The 17,721-nt window shown below is 41.1% G+C and overlaps 1 protein-coding gene across 5 annotated transcripts in view; it reads left to right on the forward strand.

Annotated features, from left to right (window-relative positions):
* The window catches only part of LOC122560620 (dmX-like protein 1), a 236,632-nt gene that overhangs the window by 195,456 nt on the left and 23,455 nt on the right, over positions 1 to 17,721 (forward strand). For all 5 annotated transcript variants that reach the window (XM_043711479.1, XM_043711440.1, XM_043711459.1 and 2 more), the window contains 4 exons: positions 1,263 to 1,349; positions 1,544 to 1,665; positions 2,823 to 2,964; positions 11,108 to 11,168. In XM_043711479.1, the coding sequence (XP_043567414.1) occupies positions 1,263 to 1,349; positions 1,544 to 1,665; positions 2,823 to 2,964; positions 11,108 to 11,168 (412 nt within the window). The remainder of the gene's footprint in view (positions 1 to 1,262; positions 1,350 to 1,543; positions 1,666 to 2,822; positions 2,965 to 11,107; positions 11,169 to 17,721) is intronic.

Consider the following 17,721-nt stretch of genomic DNA (forward strand, 5'->3'; position numbering starts at 1 on the left):
GCCATGGTGGGGTGGAACCCAGGATGTCACCTAGATCTCTGGGTTAACAGCCCAGTGATAATACCACTCAACAGTCTCCTCCCCTAAAGATTTAGAATGCTGTAATTGAGAGTGTGGTGGCAATTAATTCAATTATTTCAAACTGAACTGGCCAACTTTGAGGGCTACAGGAAAAAGCAGAGCAGTGGGACTAGCTAAGTAACTTTTACAGAAAGGTGGGCATTTTATGGTAAACATATTCTTTTGGCTGCAGCTGTAGTCAGAACTAGCGGTCACTGCATGCTTTTTAAGGGTAGTTTGAAGGAATAATAAATTCTTGTCTTGCTTACAAGTCCTACATTGTATGGAAAAGCAGCATTTATTTGCACTGAGACTCTCTGCCACATTGTAGTAAATGCTGCCTTCACCTTGCTCCAGTCTAACATTACAATTTCCTCTAGTCGTCCTTTCTTCCCTAAACCATTCAACCCTTCTTTAAATCTTTCCACTTATTCCAAAGACAAAGCCTTCAGTCACCTGACCCTAGATCATCTCAAACTCTAACCCACGCTTCTCATTTTGTCTGTACATTCTTTAAAAAAAGATTCTCAGCACCTAATAATTATCTGTTCCCTCTGCACAATGTCCATAAATTTCATCTACTTATCCATTTTTTCACCCTTCTCTGAAAAGCTTTGCAATATTCATTACAAGTACTTTATAAAAGTTGAGGTCGAACTTACTTCATAACACAACGTGCAGAGTTAGTCTCATTTGTTCCTCAGGTGAGAAATATGACTCAATCTGCAATTTATCACGTTACCAACAAAATTTATTTTGCCCCAGAATATGGTCAGTCTTTGATGTAACAGTCACTTCCAGCTCAGGAGTCAACAGTAGTACTAGCATCATGGGTTGAAATGCAAACTAAAAGGATAAAATTGGTATTGCAAAAACCTGAAATCCAAAGTGGGGAAAAATAACACTTATCCAGAATGCAAAATCGAACCCAGTGTGCCATTTTGGTTATACAGTATGTCTATCAATGTTACGACTGCACAACATAATTTTACTTCCCAAGTGGTTATCTCTCAGTAAAAATCTTCTCTTGTTGGTCTTGTCTAGCCATGCACCAATTGATGAAGGTGAATGTCTTGGGGAAAAATGTGTTGGAAAGCTTTTGCTATACAGTTCTAATGTTGGATTATACTTTAGTACCATAAGGCAATAGGTGGAGTTATTACAGTACAGAATGTGGTCTTTTTCCATTTTGTTTCACAAAGGTGGAAGCTGATTCTGGTTACCCTGGTGGAAGGGCAAGGATTGTGCATAAAGAATCTGACATCATTACAGCATTTGCAATTAATAAAGTAAGTGAATACATAATTTCATCAAAAAGTGCCAGTTTAATCACTGTAAAAGTAAGTTCATGTGCTTTTTCAAATGAAAGCTAATAAATACTTATTTTAAAAGAGGAATATTAATCCACTTTCAATTTAATAAAATTTGTTTTTTTCTAATATTGGTGTCAAAATATGACTGGTCTGCTTTGCTACCTTTTTAGGCTAATCGGAACTGTGTTGCCATAGCCACAAGTCATGATATCCAGGAACTAGATGTGTCTGCAATCCTGGCTACCCAGATCTACACTTGGGTTGAAGATGAGTTTGAACTGGAATCAAAAGGGTGTGCTTTGGGAGCTATTTTGACTTTCTGCTGTGTAATTGAGAAGACCGTGCAATGTGAAATGCTCCTCAGATGACTATCCTAATTCATAAGCTCGCAGTAGAGTCCATTAGCCTTCAGTAATTGTTTTATTCAAATTTGTAATTTTGTGTTATGTGTTCCCATGTTAGACAGTTCTCAAGTAGCAATGCAAAATGTTGGTACTTTTATACAGCTCATAAAATGGGAATCTAAATCATTATAAAATCTCAAAGGCTAATAAGTCTATACTAATGCTTAATCTCCATGATCAATTAAAATATTTTGTGGTTGGGGCAAAGTTATGCTTAGTTTGTGTAGAGCCTTCCTCAAACCACATCTGGACATCAGTTTTCAGGTATTTCATCTGAAGGAAGGTGTGTTGATATATTGGCACTGTGGATGGAAGATTACAATTTAGTTTAACTCAGATTGATTTAGGGCCTCAGATGATCAGATTGCAAAACCTTTACTTCTGTTCCCTTAACAGCTTTTCCGAATGATTATATAAAATGTTAAAAGGATTTGATATAGTAAATCACACTGTATGATACTATGCGCCAGTAAAGGAATACTGAACTATACCAGGTGCCATCTTTTGGATGAGAGGGTAGAACATCTGGTTACATTTGTAATATCCCATGGCATTGCATAAAGAAAAACGGAAATTCTTGCTGAAGAAATTACTGAAACTGTTTTGAACACAAAAAAATTCATTTTATTTATGGATAAAGATTATGTTTGTAGCTCAGTCAGATGTGTTATACTAAGAAATGGAGAAACCTCAGTTTGAGACAATCTCCAACTTGCCAGAAAATAATTTGGTGTTTATGGTACCACTTGTTACCTCTTTTAAAATGAAGTGTTGAGCCAAGATAATGGAGTATGTGTTTGAAGTGGAGTAGTTATTTTATCTTATTAATAAGCACCACGTTGGTAAAATGAACTAATTGGTTTATCTGGTAGGTTGCTGGCATGATTGAAAATGATTAGCAAACTCGTTGGTGTGGAGTTTGTCTTATGCATTACTCCTACATACTTTGCAAGGATCATTAGCTATTTGTTGAATAAATATGAATTTCTGGTTAATGAATAGTTTCTGTCTGGTAAAGTTGACTTTTTTTTCTAATTCCTCATAGATCTGATGAGTTTCTGGTTGTTCATGCTCGAGATGATTTTGGTGATTTGCAGTGCAGCACACCTTATACTCCCACAGTTCCTGGCACACCAATAAACATGCCATGGCTGGGCAGCATGCAGACTGGCAGAGGGGCGTCTGTGGTGAGAATGAAGATTTTGTCTTTATTCCGTTCACCTTCTATTTATTAAGTAACCATATATTTTAAGCAAATACTGAGTTAACAAAGGGTATTGCTAATAGGTAAGAATGACTGCTGTTGACACCAAGGCAGAATTTCAACGAGATAAGGAGGAATTTATTCAGCCAATGGGTGATTAATCTGTGGAATTCATTGCCACATAAGGCTGTGGAGCCAAGTCATTGAGTGTATTTAAGACAGACAGGTACTTGAATAGTTAAGGGAGTAAGAATTAGAGGAAAGGCAAAAGAATGGTGTTGAGGAAAATGTCAGCCATGATTGAGTGGAGGAGTAGACTCAATAGCCTGAATGGCCTAATTCTGCTCCTGTACCTTATGGTTTTCAGTGTAGTATCAAGAAACCTGAGCAAAATTGCAGTTAATGAGTATTGGGTGGAAAATAAAATGTCCAGAGTCATGCCTTGCACGCAAACATGCCAATGAAGAAATGAGGATGCAAAGATTAAGTAATTTGACTCTTCAAGCCTACTCTGCTGTTTAACAAGGTCATGGCTGATCAAGATTGTTCCCTCAACTGCACTTTCCAGTGTACCTCAAATAACCTTTAACTCCCTTGTTTATCTAGAATCTATCCAACAATGTTTTCTCACACAGAGGGTGGTGCGTATCTGAAATGAGCTGCCAGAAGAAGTGGTGAAGGCCAGTACAATTTCAACATTTTAAAAGGCATCTGGATGGGCATATGAATCGGAAAGGTTTAGAGGGATATGAGCAAAATGTTGGCAAATGGGTCTAGATTAATTTAGGATATGTGGTCATCTTGAGTCGGACTGAAGGGTCTGTTTCTATACCATGCAACTCTATTATTTCTAACTCATCTTTAAAATTGTTCAATAACTGTGCCTCTTGTTATGTCTGGGGAGGAGAATTCCACAGACTAATAAACCTCCAAGAAAGAAAAACTCCTCTATCTTAAATAGGAGGCCTCTAATCCTCAAACTAGTTCCCAGATTCTGGTTTCTCCAAAGAAAACGGACTGTTCGCGTGGATGTAGGCTGGAATTAGGACTACCCTCTGCTTATCTTGAAGAAATTGCTAGAGACTTTAATGAAATTGTGAGCATTTGCAAAAGCAATCAGAACCCTCCAGGGAAGCCATTATCAAGATACAATTAGTTCTTGCTAGCTCACCACAACCTGGCAACACATGCCATTTAACCTAATGACTGAGGCAGTTGAAGGTAATTGCCTAACTAAAAGACAATGAATGGATTGGACATCATAAAGCATGTTCAGACAGATTTGGGGGAGCAACGATTTTAAGCATTGCACAGAGCTTATCGCAGACCTTACTTTCTCCACAGAGCTTATGAGAAACCATTTTGTGCAGAACTCTCAAGGGAGAATACTGAGTGATACCATCAAAGAGAGGATTCTTAGTCAAATGGAGTAAAAGGAAATAGACTATAGTTCTGTTGAAAGTGTCCAGTCAATCTGCAAGTGCCTTAACCATACAACTAGTGTGGAACCTTCCTTGTCTCTCTCAGCCTACTAAATCTATGTACAGGCAAATACTAACTATTCAATGATGAAAGCAGCTGCAGCTGCTGAATCTGACATTAACCCCTTCACTTTGGAAGTAGAAATCTTTCAGTAAGCCAGGCCTGAACTTTCTTTCATCTTGCTTTCAAAGACCAACAGAGGACAATAAAAAAAAAGTGAGGAGATTAAATATGAGAGTATCTTTCCAATAATATAAAAGACTGTAAGAGCTTCTTACATATATAAAGGGCACAAGTAGACATTGGGCCGTTGGAAACTGATGCTGGAGAGATAGTAGTGGGGGACAAGTAAATGGCTGAGAAACTACATTACTTCACATCAGTCTTCACAGCAGAAGACACGGGTAATATCCCAATAGTTCAACAGTGAGGGGGCAGAGCTGAGTATGGTAGCCATCGCCAAGGAGAAGGTGCTAGAAAAACTGAATGGCCTGAAGGTGGAAAAATCACCTGGATCAGATGGACTGCACCCCAGAATTCTAAGTGAGATAACTAAAGAGATAGTGAAGGCATTAGTAGTGATCTTTCAGGAATTGCTAGAATCAGGGAGGGTCCCAGAGAACTAGAAAATCACTAACATGACACACCTATTTAAAAAGGAAGTATGGCAAAAAATGGAAAATTATAGACCAACTCGTCTAACCACTGTCATGGGTAAGATCCTTGAATTTGTTGTGAAGGGTATGGTAAAATAGGGCAAAGTCAGCATGGTTTCATCAAGGGGAGGTCATGCCTGCCTGACAAATCTGCTAGAAGTCTTTTGAGGAAGTAATGAGCAGGTTAGACTAAGGAGAGCCAATGGATGTTATCTACCTGGACTTCAAGAAGACCTTTGACAAGATGCTGCACAGGAGGTACTGAGTATGATAAAGGCCCATGGTGTCAGAGGCAAGGTGCTAGTTTAGATAGAAGCTTGGCAGTCTGGCAGAAAACAGAGTGGGGATAAAAGGGTCCTTGTTAGCATGGCAGTCAGTGACAAGTTGTGTTCAGCAAGGCTCAGTGTTGGGAATGTAACTTCTCACTTTATACACTAGCGATCTTGATGAAGGAACTGAGGGCTGGCTAGGTTTGCTAGATAGGTCGAGGGACAGGTAGCATTGAGGATGCATGGAGGCTGCAGGAAGATTTGGACAGGTTAGGAGAGTGGGCAGAGAAGTAGCAGATGGAAGCACAATGGGGGAAAGTGTGAGGTCATGCACTTTCTTAGGAAGAATAGAGGTGTAGACTATTTTCTAAAGGGGGAGAAAATTCAGAAGTCTGAAATGCAAAGAGACTTGGCAGTTCTAGTCTAGGATTCTCTCAAGGTAAACTTGTAGGTTGAATCAGCAGTTATAAAGGCAGATGCAATGGTGGCATTTATTTTGAGAGGACCTGAAAACAAAAGCAGAGATGTACTTCTGAGTTTCTATAAGCCTCAGGTCAGATCACATTTGGAGTATTATGTGCAGTTTTGGGCCCCATATCTCAGGATGTACTGTCCTTGGAGTGTGTTCAGAGGAGGTTCACGAGAATGGTCCCAGGAATGAAAAGCTTAACATATTAGTAATGTTTGAGGACTCTGGGTCTATACTCAATAGTGTATGGAAGGATGAGAGGGAATCTAATTGTAACATACAGAATACTGAACAGCCTGGACAGTGCAGGTGTTGGCAAGATATTTCCATTAGTAGAAGAGACTAGGATTCGAAGGCACAACCTAAAGAGTAAAGGGAAGACCTTTTTGAATGGAGATAAGGAGAAACTTCTTCAGCCAGAGAGTGGTGAATCTGTGGAATTCATTGCCACAGAAGACTGTGGAGGCCAGGCCATTGAGTATATTTAAGACTGAGATAGGTTCTCAAGTATCACGAGGATCAAGGGTTGTGGGGAGAAAACGAGAGAATGGGGATGAGGAACTTAGCAGCCGTGATTGAGTCTGCTCTGCCATTCAATGGACTGAATAGCCTAATTTCTGCTCCTATGTCTTATGATCTTTTTATTGATACCTGTTTCTTATATATTTTTAGCCATAACTTTGTCATTTTACTTGAATTATGAAGTTGCTTTTACAATAATCTGACCTTAAAGATTCGCTGCTCAATTTTTATAAGATTGAAACACCAGAAATCGAAAAGGAAGTTACTGAAGTATGTTTATCAACTAAACAGTGCCTCCATAGCATCGTGAAGCTGTGTATAACCCCAAAGATGTTTATACAACCGTACTTAAGGTTTCTGGGCAGCTGCCATGCTGTATTCATCCTGCAGCAATCCACCCTTCCCAATGTCTCTGCATCCTGAAACAGACTTTTCAGCTAGCTTCTCAGAAACTAGGCTTACCTATTTCAAGATGTGAAACCTCAGCAAAGTTATTGACAATGTGTCTAATTTAAAAAGTATTAAACTGTTCTGATCATAGCAAGCAATTCAAGCAAACCTGCCACCAATTTCTGGCAAGTAATAGTGTTTAGCAGTTGTACCAGCAACAGCCCACATCCTGAAAAATCATTAAAAGTTTATTTAGCTGCTGTGAAAAACTGTTCTAGTTCAGTCCTTTTGGGTGTAGGTACTCTGCAGTTAGAGTGGACAAGAGTTGATCAACTCATTGCTGAGTTGGAGGTTGTGATATGAGGATAGATGCTGAGATGTTTCAGAACAAGCTTAGTGAGTGGCCAAATGCATGGTAGATGCATTACATTGTGAAAAAAAAATGAGGGGAACCAATTCAGGAGCAAAAAAAACAGGAAGGTGGATTATTATCTAAATGGATGGAAAGAAATTAAGGAAGTGAAATGTGGATTGCTAATGCCCAGGAGTATAACAAAGTAAATAATTTGAATTTTTAGACCACCTGCGATAATAAAATCACGATTCTAAAATCCAGTGGATCCAACCCAACCTATCTAACCTTTTACTAGAACATAACCCCTTCATGCCCAGAATCAGTTGAGTGAACCTTCTTGGACCTGTTTCAAATGTTTCCTTAAGTAAGGAGACCAAAACTGTACACAGTACTCCAAATGCGGTCTTACCAGAGTCCTCTACACTGTCAGAAAACTTCTCTGTATTAACATTACTTAATTTCATTGGCGTCCTCCAGTCTCAATTTAGACATGTTTGCTAATGCCCAGGAGTATGCATAGAAGCTGTGAAACCTCAGAACTAAATTGAAATAGTTATATTTTCTCTTCTGTTTTCATGTTTCGGAGTTTGTCAAGCTTTTGGCAAAACAATAATTTGTTTTAAAATGTACAAGATCAGATTTATATTTTATGTGCATGCAGATTTTTAAATAATTGGAGATGTGCAACTGCAGTGAGAATTTGTCAGATGATTGATGTCAGCAGACACTTTCAAATGCATTTGACAGATGAATGCTTTGTTTACCACAGCAGTCAGTTATGTCAACTTTGTGTATGTAAAATAAGTTGGTGCTAAGGTAGGTGGATCCTGCTGGCTTCCCACATATTCAGGATGTTACTGACTGTATGTGTCAACTGAAGTATGTTTATCAACTAAACAGTGCCTCCATAGCATCGTGAAGCTGTGTATAACCCCAAAGATGTTTATACAACCGTACTTAAGGTTTCTGGGCAGCTGCCATGCTGTATTCATCCTGCAGCAATCCACCCTTCCCAATGTCTCTGCATCCTGAAACAGACTTTTCAGCTAGCTTCTCAGAAACTAGGCTTACCTATTTCAAGATGTGAAACCTCAGCAAAGTTGTTGACAATGTGTCTAATTTAAAAAGTATTAAACTGCTCTGATCATAGCAAGCAATTCAAGCAAACCTGCCACCAATTTCTGGCAAGTAATAGTGTTTAGCAGTTGTACCAGCAACAGCCCACATCCTGAAAAATCATTAAAAGTTTATTTAGCTGCTGTGAAAAACTGTTCTAGTTCAGTCCTTTTGGGTGTAGGTACTCTGCAGTTAGAGTGGACAAGAGTTGATCAACTCATTGCTGAGTTGGAGGTTGTGATATGAGGATAGATGCTGAGATGTTTCAGAACAAGCTTAGTGAGTGGCCAAATGCATGGTAGATGCATTACATTGTGAAAAAAAATGAGGGGAACCAATTCAGGAGCAAAAAAAACAGGAAGGTGGATTATTATCTAAATGGATGGAAAGAAATTAAGGAAGTGAAATGTGGATTGCTAATGCCCAGGAGTATAACAAAGTAAATAATTTGAATTTTTAGACCACCTGCGATAATAAAATCACTATTCTAAAATCCAGTGGATCCAACCCAACCTATCTAACCTTTTACTAGAACATAACCCCTTCATGCCCAGAATCAGTTGAGTGAACCTTCTTGGACCTGTTTCAAATGTTTCCTTAAGTAAGGAGACCAAAACTGTACACAGTACTCCAAATGCGGTCTTACCAGAGTCCTCTACACTGTCAGAAAACTTCTCTGTATTAACATTACTTAATTTCATTGGCGTCCTCCAGTCTCAATTTAGACATGTTTGCTAATGCCCAGGAGTATGCATAGAAGCTGTGAAACCTCAGAACTAAATTGAAATAGTTATATTTTCTCTTCTGTTTTCATGTTTCGGAGTTTGTCAAGCTTTTGGCAAAACAATAATTTGTTTTAAAATGTACAAGATCAGATTTATATTTTATGTGCATGCAGATTTTTAAATAATTGGAGATGTGCAACTGCAGTGAGAATTTGTCAGATGATTGATGTCAGCAGACACTTTCAAATGCATTTGACAGATGAATGCTTTGTTTACCACAGCAGTCAGTTATGTCAACTGGTGTTGGCCCCCTGTGTTCGCTGTCTATGCCATGATGTTTAGATTCAATCTAAACATCATGGCATAGACAGCGAACACAGGGGGCCAACACCTTCAACATATTGTCTAGCTATCACCATTGTGAACAGCTAACCCGAGAATGCGACTTTTTAAAAAAAAAGGTTTTATGATTTACATATGAAAGTGAAACTATCACTATATTCTAACAGATGAAAGGCTTAACAGACAATCAATTTTTCAATGTATAATTTTAATTACATCACACTGTAAATTTTCGCTATAAATTCTGTTGGGATTGAGCCTTCCACTATCACTGATGAAGGAGCTTCACTCCGAAAGCTACTGTGCTTCCAATTCAACCTGTTGGACTATAACCTGGTGTTGTGTGATTTTTAACTGATATTCTAGATGGGTTCGATAGAAGGAAGGATGTTCCCAATGACAGGAGAGTCCAAAACTGGGGATCACAGTCTAAGGATTTGGGTTATACCAAACAGGACAGAACAGCAGCACTTCACGGAAGTTGCATTGATGCTGTTACCCAGCACAGTCATGAAATCTATGCATGATAACCCAGCAGCTTGGCAAACTAACCAACTGCCTCATCCACAGCATGAGCTGCAAATCTTCACAAAAACCTTAAATATGGGTTAAACCACTTGGGCTTGAGATGAGAAGATCTTTCACCTGGAGAGTGGTGAGCCTGTGGTATTTGCTTCCACAGAAAGCTTTCAAGGCTAAAATATTATGATTTCAAGGAGGAATTGAGCATAGCACTTGGGGCTAAACAGATCAAGAGATATCAGGGAAGCACAGGAACAGGCAATGAAGTTGGATGTTCAGACATAATCATAGCGAATGGTGAAAAAGGCTGAGGGAGTGAAATGTCCTGCAAATTTTCCATGTTCTATGCAGTACAACAATGAAATACTAGTTTACTCACTCTTGATAAATGTGATTCATTTATTTTGGGTTGTTTTGTTTCAAAACTATATAAACCAGTCAATTTTACTTTAAAATGGCCTGTACAGTGCCAAAAGAATTCAAATATACAATTCTGAGAATGAAAATGTTGTGTTGCATCAAATGCATAACTGAGCACAATTTATTCTGTGAATTGGCTCTGCAACGTTAGTGCACTGACCCAGATTAGAGTCATAGAGATGTACAGCATGGATACAGACCCTTCGGTCCAACCTGTCCATGCCGACCAGATATCCCAACCCAATCTAGTCCCACCTGCCAGCACCTGGCCCATATCCCTCCAAACCCTTCCTATTTAAATACCCATCCAAATGCCCTTAAATGTTGCAATTGTATCAGCCTCCACCACTTCCTCTGGCAGCTTATTCCATACACGTACCACCCTCTGCGTGGAAAAAGTTGCCCCTTAGGTCTCTTTTATATCTTTCCCCTCTCACCTTAAACCTATGCCCTCTAGTTCTGGTCTCACCCCATAATTTTGTAAATCTCTATATAAAGTCATCCCTCAGCCTCCGATACTCCAGGGAAAACAGCCCCAACTGTTCAGCTTCTCCCTATAGTTCAACCAGAAATAATGATCTCATGTTGTGTAACTTATTCTTAACATAATAAAATATTTGTTGAGGGGGGCTGCCTATAGTACAGAAAATTTTACTTAAACTGAAAAATAAAGAGAAATAGAATCTAATGTAGGGACTGTTGGTACAAGTCATATTGTTTTCCCGATTTGCAGACATTTTGAGTTGTGTGTCAAAATGTAGTATCTTTAACGTGCTTGTATTTGGTGTGCATCAAAAGGTTTAGAAATGTCACTACATTTGTTTTCCATTTAATAATGTAAACTGTTCACTTTGGCAGATGATCAAGAGGAATATGAACAATGCCAGAAGAATGGCTTCACATCCAACCCTACCTTATTGTATGTATACATGAATGTTTGTTTGAAACTATGTTTGCTATGACTTGAAGTTAGAGAGATGCACTGCTTGCTTTTCTAGTCCAACTCCACTGGTCACAATAAATTTTAAATTTAACCAGGTTGGTGATCTAACCACTTAAGTAGGTCTCCAGCTGAGAGAGGTTCAATACAAATAACTGGTCGAATTCAGCAAATTACTCATTAGGTTAACAACAAATAGCTGTTTTATGAAAGCAAACTTCCTCAGTTTATTAACCAATAGTTTGGAATATGGAAATAGCCATTTTATCTTGCCACTGTTAATTTCATAATTTTTCTGTGGATTGCAATGTCATAATAGAGAGAACCTTGTAGATTCCTAATGAATTCATTGTTAGGATATGTCCTGTTTGTCAAATAATCCAAATAATAACTTGAAGAAACAATATCAAATGAAAGATGTCCTAAAATTTATCAGTTCCTGTGACTCCAGAGAAAAATGTATGGATCCAGTAATCATTCTGGTTAGAAAAATGTTCGCCACTGAGAAGTTGGGATTAAGGTCTGTAAGAGTAGTAATCTTATGAAAGCAATGCTTTGTGCCACATTTCGTCATCTTGGGTTTAAACATAAATACATACTGCCATCTTCCTTCTAAGCACAAGTAATGGAGCTGCTGCAAACAGCTGAACTTTTCAGATGATGATATTCTGCCTGATGAATCCAATCTAATTTGAGCATTTCTTGAATATGAATGCATTTAGAAATTCTGTAACACTGCGCAGCTGCTGATAGTATCAAATCTACCTGCATAAATGTTAGTCAGGTAATTGTTAGATGGTGTGGTCTGGATTTTTTGGTGCTGCAACTGACGGCTTTGTTAGCTTTGTAGTCGCATTCCATACATTTTGCATCAACACCTGTCTATGAATTTATTGATTGTTTCACTAGTCTGTTGTTGCTGCAACATGAACTTCAGCCTGTGTAACCTAGACTTGACTCTTTCTTAATTTTCTACATCTGAGAAGATATTGTCAGAATCGTTGTGGTCATGAAGCTAAATTCTAGAGGATTTAGGTTGTTAAACTTTTATTTTCCAAAGCAGGAGGAGTTTCTACCCATCTTTCATTACTTCCCAAATCAATAACTGATAAAGATTTTTGTTTCTTTCTATAACTGAAATTCTGATAGAACATTAATGGTGAGCCAATCCATGGTCAGATGCTTGCTTTGTATCTCTGTGCTCTTTAAAATGCCAGTATAAAATTCTGTTAGAGACAAACAAAGCTGCAGATGCTGGAATTTGAAGTAGATGAGCAAGAGGCTGGAAGAGCAGTGAGGCAAGCAGCATCACTTTCGGGTATAACCTTTCTTCAGAAAAAGGGGTAGGGGGTGCTGCAGGTAAAGGGAGCGGGGAGAAGGTTTATGGGTGGAGTCGTGAGATATTGATAGATAAATACAGATATGATCTGCTTGATCAATAGAAAGAATGAATCAATTTGGTAGCTGGAGGGAAGGGTTGGTTTCAGTTCCCCTTCTCAATCCCTTTCTGACATGTCCGTCCTCCGGTGTCTCCATTGCCACAATGAATCAGACCTCACCTTGGAGGAACAGCACCTCATCTTCTGCATGGGCAGCCTACAGCTCAAAGACTCAACATTGACTTCTCCAATTTCAAATAACCTTCCCACCCATCTCCCGACTCCCTTTCCAGGCCTGCCACCTGATCTTTCCCTCCAGTTACTAACAGGATTCAATCCTCCTATGAACCAACCAGGTCATACCCACCACCTGTATTCACCTAAACTTACTTCACCACTCTGCTGCCCACCCCATATATACACACACACACACACACTTTATTTGTAGTACCCTTTATTCCCACCCCCAGTCCTGAAAAAGGGTTATACCCGAAATATCGACTTCTCCACCTCCTGATGCAACCTGGCTTGCTGTGTTCTTCAAACCTCCTGTTTGTCTAAAATTCTGTGCAGTGTAATGCATTTTCTGGTTTTTAATTCTTTTACTATTGGCTTCTCTTATTTATTTAGAAGTCGCAGGCTTGCATCTGTAGTTAGTGTTTGTGCAAAAGAAAAGTGCTCACTAACGTTTCACCTCCATTGATGTTACTTTGCTTCAATACATGTTGCAGCACTTTAGGCTTGGTTGTAGTTGTATCCTCAGCACTGAACTCTAGATGAAAAGGAATGACTGTTCAATAAAAGAAAACTCATTACTGCTGCAATCACCTTTTCATACCAACTCCTCACCATTAGCTTTTCATGTCTGGTTTCTTGGGTAAAACATTGCCCACAGTATGATATTGTATGAGACTTGCCCCATAAAGCTCACATGACACGTGGCACAACAGTATGGTTTTTGTTGAGACAGATATTTTTAAGTTTGTAAGCAACATTAAATATTTGCATTGCTATAGTATCACAGACTTAACATTATTAGACTCTATGCTTACTGATATTGCACATTACATGACTGAACATGCAACACTGACTCTGTAGCACTGAGAGCCTGACTGTAGATAACCTTTATCAGAAATTCTAATGGTGATGTCATGTAACTTCTGTAAGGGTGTGCTGACTGGTCTGGAACCTGTGTAATGAAAAGATCAATAAGAAGGGTCACTGGATCAGAAACATTAACTCTGCTTTCTATCTGTCGATGCTGCTAGGCCCACTGAGTTTCTCCAACAATTTCAGGTTTTTGGTTAAGATCCTGAGGAGTCTTAATAAGGTGTATGTAAAAAGGATGCTTCCACTTGTGGAGAGTTAGAACTAAGGATCACTTTTAAAAAGAAAAGATTGACAATTTGGGATAGAGAAATGGAAAAGTTTTTTCTCCCTCTTTAGAAGTTTCTTCCTCAATGTGATAGCGATGGAGTTTTTAAATTTTTTAAGGCAGAGATAGATATGTCCTTTGTAAGCAAGAGGTTTAGAAGTTAGCAGGCTATTTGGAATGTGGAGTAATCAGGTGAGTTGCGACGTTAGTGAATAGTGGAGTAGGCTTGAGGGGTCTAATGATCAATCTTCCTCTTTGTTGTGTTCATATACAGAACAATTTCAGTTATCCAAATGTCAATTATCTGAATTTCATATTATCCGATTGAAGATCTCATGGTTCCATAAAAATGTCAGTTATCCGAACCATCAGTTATCCAAACAAAATATTTCCCATCTGTCTCATTCAGATAAATGAGGTTGTTCTGTATGAAGTAATTTGGGACTATGATATTGAAAATGAGTTAATTCTAGTGGCCCAAGGCTGTGAATACTTGTCACAAAATGTTATTTTAAGAGGTCTACTTTGAAAGACCTGTAAAGATGACAAAACAGGTTGAGAATATTGAGGCATAGAGTACAAAGGCAAAAGGAAAGCTTTCTAAATTACTGGTTAGGCCTTAACTAGACACAACACTTGAGGAAGAATGGCATATCCTTGGATGAAGTTGCAAAGGAAGTGAGCTGTTCTTTGTGTGGCTTTGGTATTGCTGTGTTATGATACTGCCCTCGGGGCTTTGGGCAGCTGTGTCGACCGGGTATTGTTAATGTGTTTTTGGGAAGTGTATTCCCTTGTCTGCAAGTGCTGTCTGGTTTCACTAGTCAGCCTGCTTGGTCCCTGCTGAGGTATTCTGGGTGTTTCTGGTATAGTTTGGCCAAGTTTGCTCTCCTATGTTCTGTGTGGGCCTAGGCAGGGTGGCAGATCTTTTCCCATAATTCCTCCTTTTTTTTGCTTAGGAGAGGGATGAGAAGGGGGCAATGTAGCCGGAGCTGGGGTCAGGAATGTAAGTGCAGCAGTCAGCACCAATGAGGGCGCATGTGCCCCCTTTCGCAGCGAGCCAGTAGTCTAAGGCCACCCTGTTCTGTGGGTCACAGTGCGAATGGCAACCACCTCTGCATTCAGCTGGGTGAGCGCTTCAGCTGTGGAGTTTGCCACCACCTCTAGTGTGGCAGCGATTTTTTGGGCTTCCATGTGCAACCGCAGGGTTGATAGATGAGTGATAGATGAATGGTACTGCAGCTCCCAGTCCAGGGCAACGGCAGCCATGGGTAGGCTTTGCAGCCATGGGTAGGCTTTGCGGCCATAGATGAAACAGGTGCCATTGTAGGTCCGGAGATAGCAGGTCTGGGTCCCTGTCCAACAGTGAGGAAGGTGGTGTTCTGGCTGGTCCTGTTGAGGACCTGTATGTTTAAAATGCTGCCTTCTGCAGCGAATCGGCGTGCTGCAGGAGTTAGGAGCAGGGAGTCTGCGCACCGACTCCAGCCAGCCTCCAGTCTGGATGGCTGTGTGCTTTTCAAACAGATGGATCCCGCAGATGGCCCGTTTGTATTAGTATCAGCAATGGTCAGGGCTGTGGGCTCATGGGAGAGGTTGTAGGCTGGGTAAAAACCACATTTGTCCAGATGGTACCCTGCAGACATCCAGCGGGCTGGGCTGTTGTCCCTGTATTTGGTCTTGGCTGGTGGTATTGTTAGTGTGGTAAACTCAGGGGACCTGTCTGGTTCCAGCCACCACTCAGCCATGTCAGATGTTTAAGGGGATTAAGGCTAAGGGAATGCCCCCGTGAGTGTACAAGGTCTGGTTATAAAGGGCAAGTGGCAAGGCATCTGGCCAGGTCACTCCTGTTTCCTGGGTGATCTGGGTCAATGTGGTCTTAAGGGCGCCATTCATCTGTTCAATCATGCGTGATCACTGGGGTTGGTAGGGGATGTGGGGTTGCCATGGTATCCCCAGTGCCTCGCTAATGCCAGTCGTGAGCCGAGCAGTCAAGTGAGTCCCCCTGTCCATCTCTGTTGCCAGGGACCCCAAGTCTGAGGATAACATCCCTTAGGAGGTATTTTACTAACCGTGCATCATCCTTTCTTGTGGGAAATGCTTCCAACCATTTGGAGAACATGTCTATGATGACCAGGATGTACTTATAACCCTGTTTTTGGGGCATGTGTGCGAAGTCAATCTGTAAGTGGCTGACAGGCCCCTTCAGGAACTGGCAGATGGTTGTATTTGGCAACAGGCTTTCCTGCATTGTTCTGGAGGCAGATGAGGCACTGTGACAGCAGGGCTTGGGCAGCAGCAGTGAATCCCGGTGCATACCAGGACCACATCATTGTATATCATGCCCCGCTTGCCAGTGTGGCCAATGCAATGAGCTGCTGGGGCCAGTGTGTGTAGATGGGCTCTTGGGCAAATGATGCAGCCATCAGGGTGTACCAGCAGCTGTAGGGAAGCTGATTGCATGGCCCCAATTTTGGGCCCAACTGTCCTTTTCCTGCTGTGGAGCGGCCAGGGGTCAGGGAATACTGCAGCCTTCACTATTCTAGGGGCCTGCAGGACGTAGGTAGTGGGGTGCAGTGCGGCTTCCCGGGCTGCTGTATCAGCTGAGGTTTTCCCGAGGGTGACACTGCAGTGACAGAGACATGGGCAGTGCATTTGATAATTGCTAGGGCTGAGGGTAACAGGATTGCTTTCAGGAGTTAGAGATCAGCACAGCATGTTGTAGTGGCCTCCCTGCTGACGTGATGAAGCCTCTCTGTTTCTAGAGTGTGCTAAAATCATGGATGACTCCGAAGGCATATCTGGAGTCAGTATAAATGTTTACTGTGTGACCTTTAGCAATGATACAAACCTGAGTGAGTGCAAACAGCTCCGCAGCCTGTGTGGAGGTGCCATCTGGCAGTGCAGCTGATTCTAGCACTGCGAAAGGGGTGCAGGTGGCATACTCTGCCAGTGTGCAGTGGTCCGAGAGCCTGAAGGAGGACTAGTCTGTATAGCGTATGAGGTCAGGGTTGTCTTGATGTTTCAGAGAGGTCAGGGCGCAGTGACAACCTGCTGAACAAGGTATAAACGGTCATGGTTGTCTGCAATGATCTTCCGAGTGAGTGGGAGCAGGGTGGCGGGGTCTCAGGGCAGGGGCATATTGTAGGGACAGGTTGGCTTTGGACAATAAAGCAATCTCCTAGCCAGTTCTCCAGGTGGCAATGAAATGTCGGGTTGCTGCAGAATTTAGCAGCAGGGAGACCGAATGGGGAACCAAAACAGTGCATGGGTGATCCAGGACAACAGGGGTGGCCTTCTCTACTGTTACCGCTTTCAAACATGTCGGCATTCCCCTTACAACAGACGGTAAGTGTACAGAGTAAAAAGCAACAGGACGTCGGAAATCCCCATGGAGCTGCGTTAAAATGCTGGGTGCAAACCCCTCGGATTCGTTGACGTATAGGTAGAACGGCTGAGTGTAGTCTGGGACCCACAGGTCAGGAGCAAAGACCAGTCGCTGTTCCAATTAAGTGAATACCTGTTCCATCTTTGGTGTCCAGGTCACTTTCGCTGGCTGCTTTGGTGAGGATGCCTCCCATAGGGGCTCGTCAATGGCACAGTGGTCTGGCCTGCAATAATTTCCCATCCCCAGGAAAGCCTGCAGCTGAGTTCCTGTGGCTGGCGGGGGAAGCTGAGTGATGGCTGCATTTCTGTCTCTGTCTCTCTGTCTATGTCTCTGTCTCTCTCTCTCTCTGTCTCTCTCTCTCTCTGTCTCTCTCTCTCTCTGTCTCTCTCTCTCTCT

The sequence above is a fragment of the Chiloscyllium plagiosum genome, chromosome 2 (assembly GCF_004010195.1).
Source record: "Chiloscyllium plagiosum isolate BGI_BamShark_2017 chromosome 2, ASM401019v2, whole genome shotgun sequence".
Taxonomy (NCBI): Eukaryota; Metazoa; Chordata; class Chondrichthyes; order Orectolobiformes; family Hemiscylliidae; genus Chiloscyllium; species Chiloscyllium plagiosum.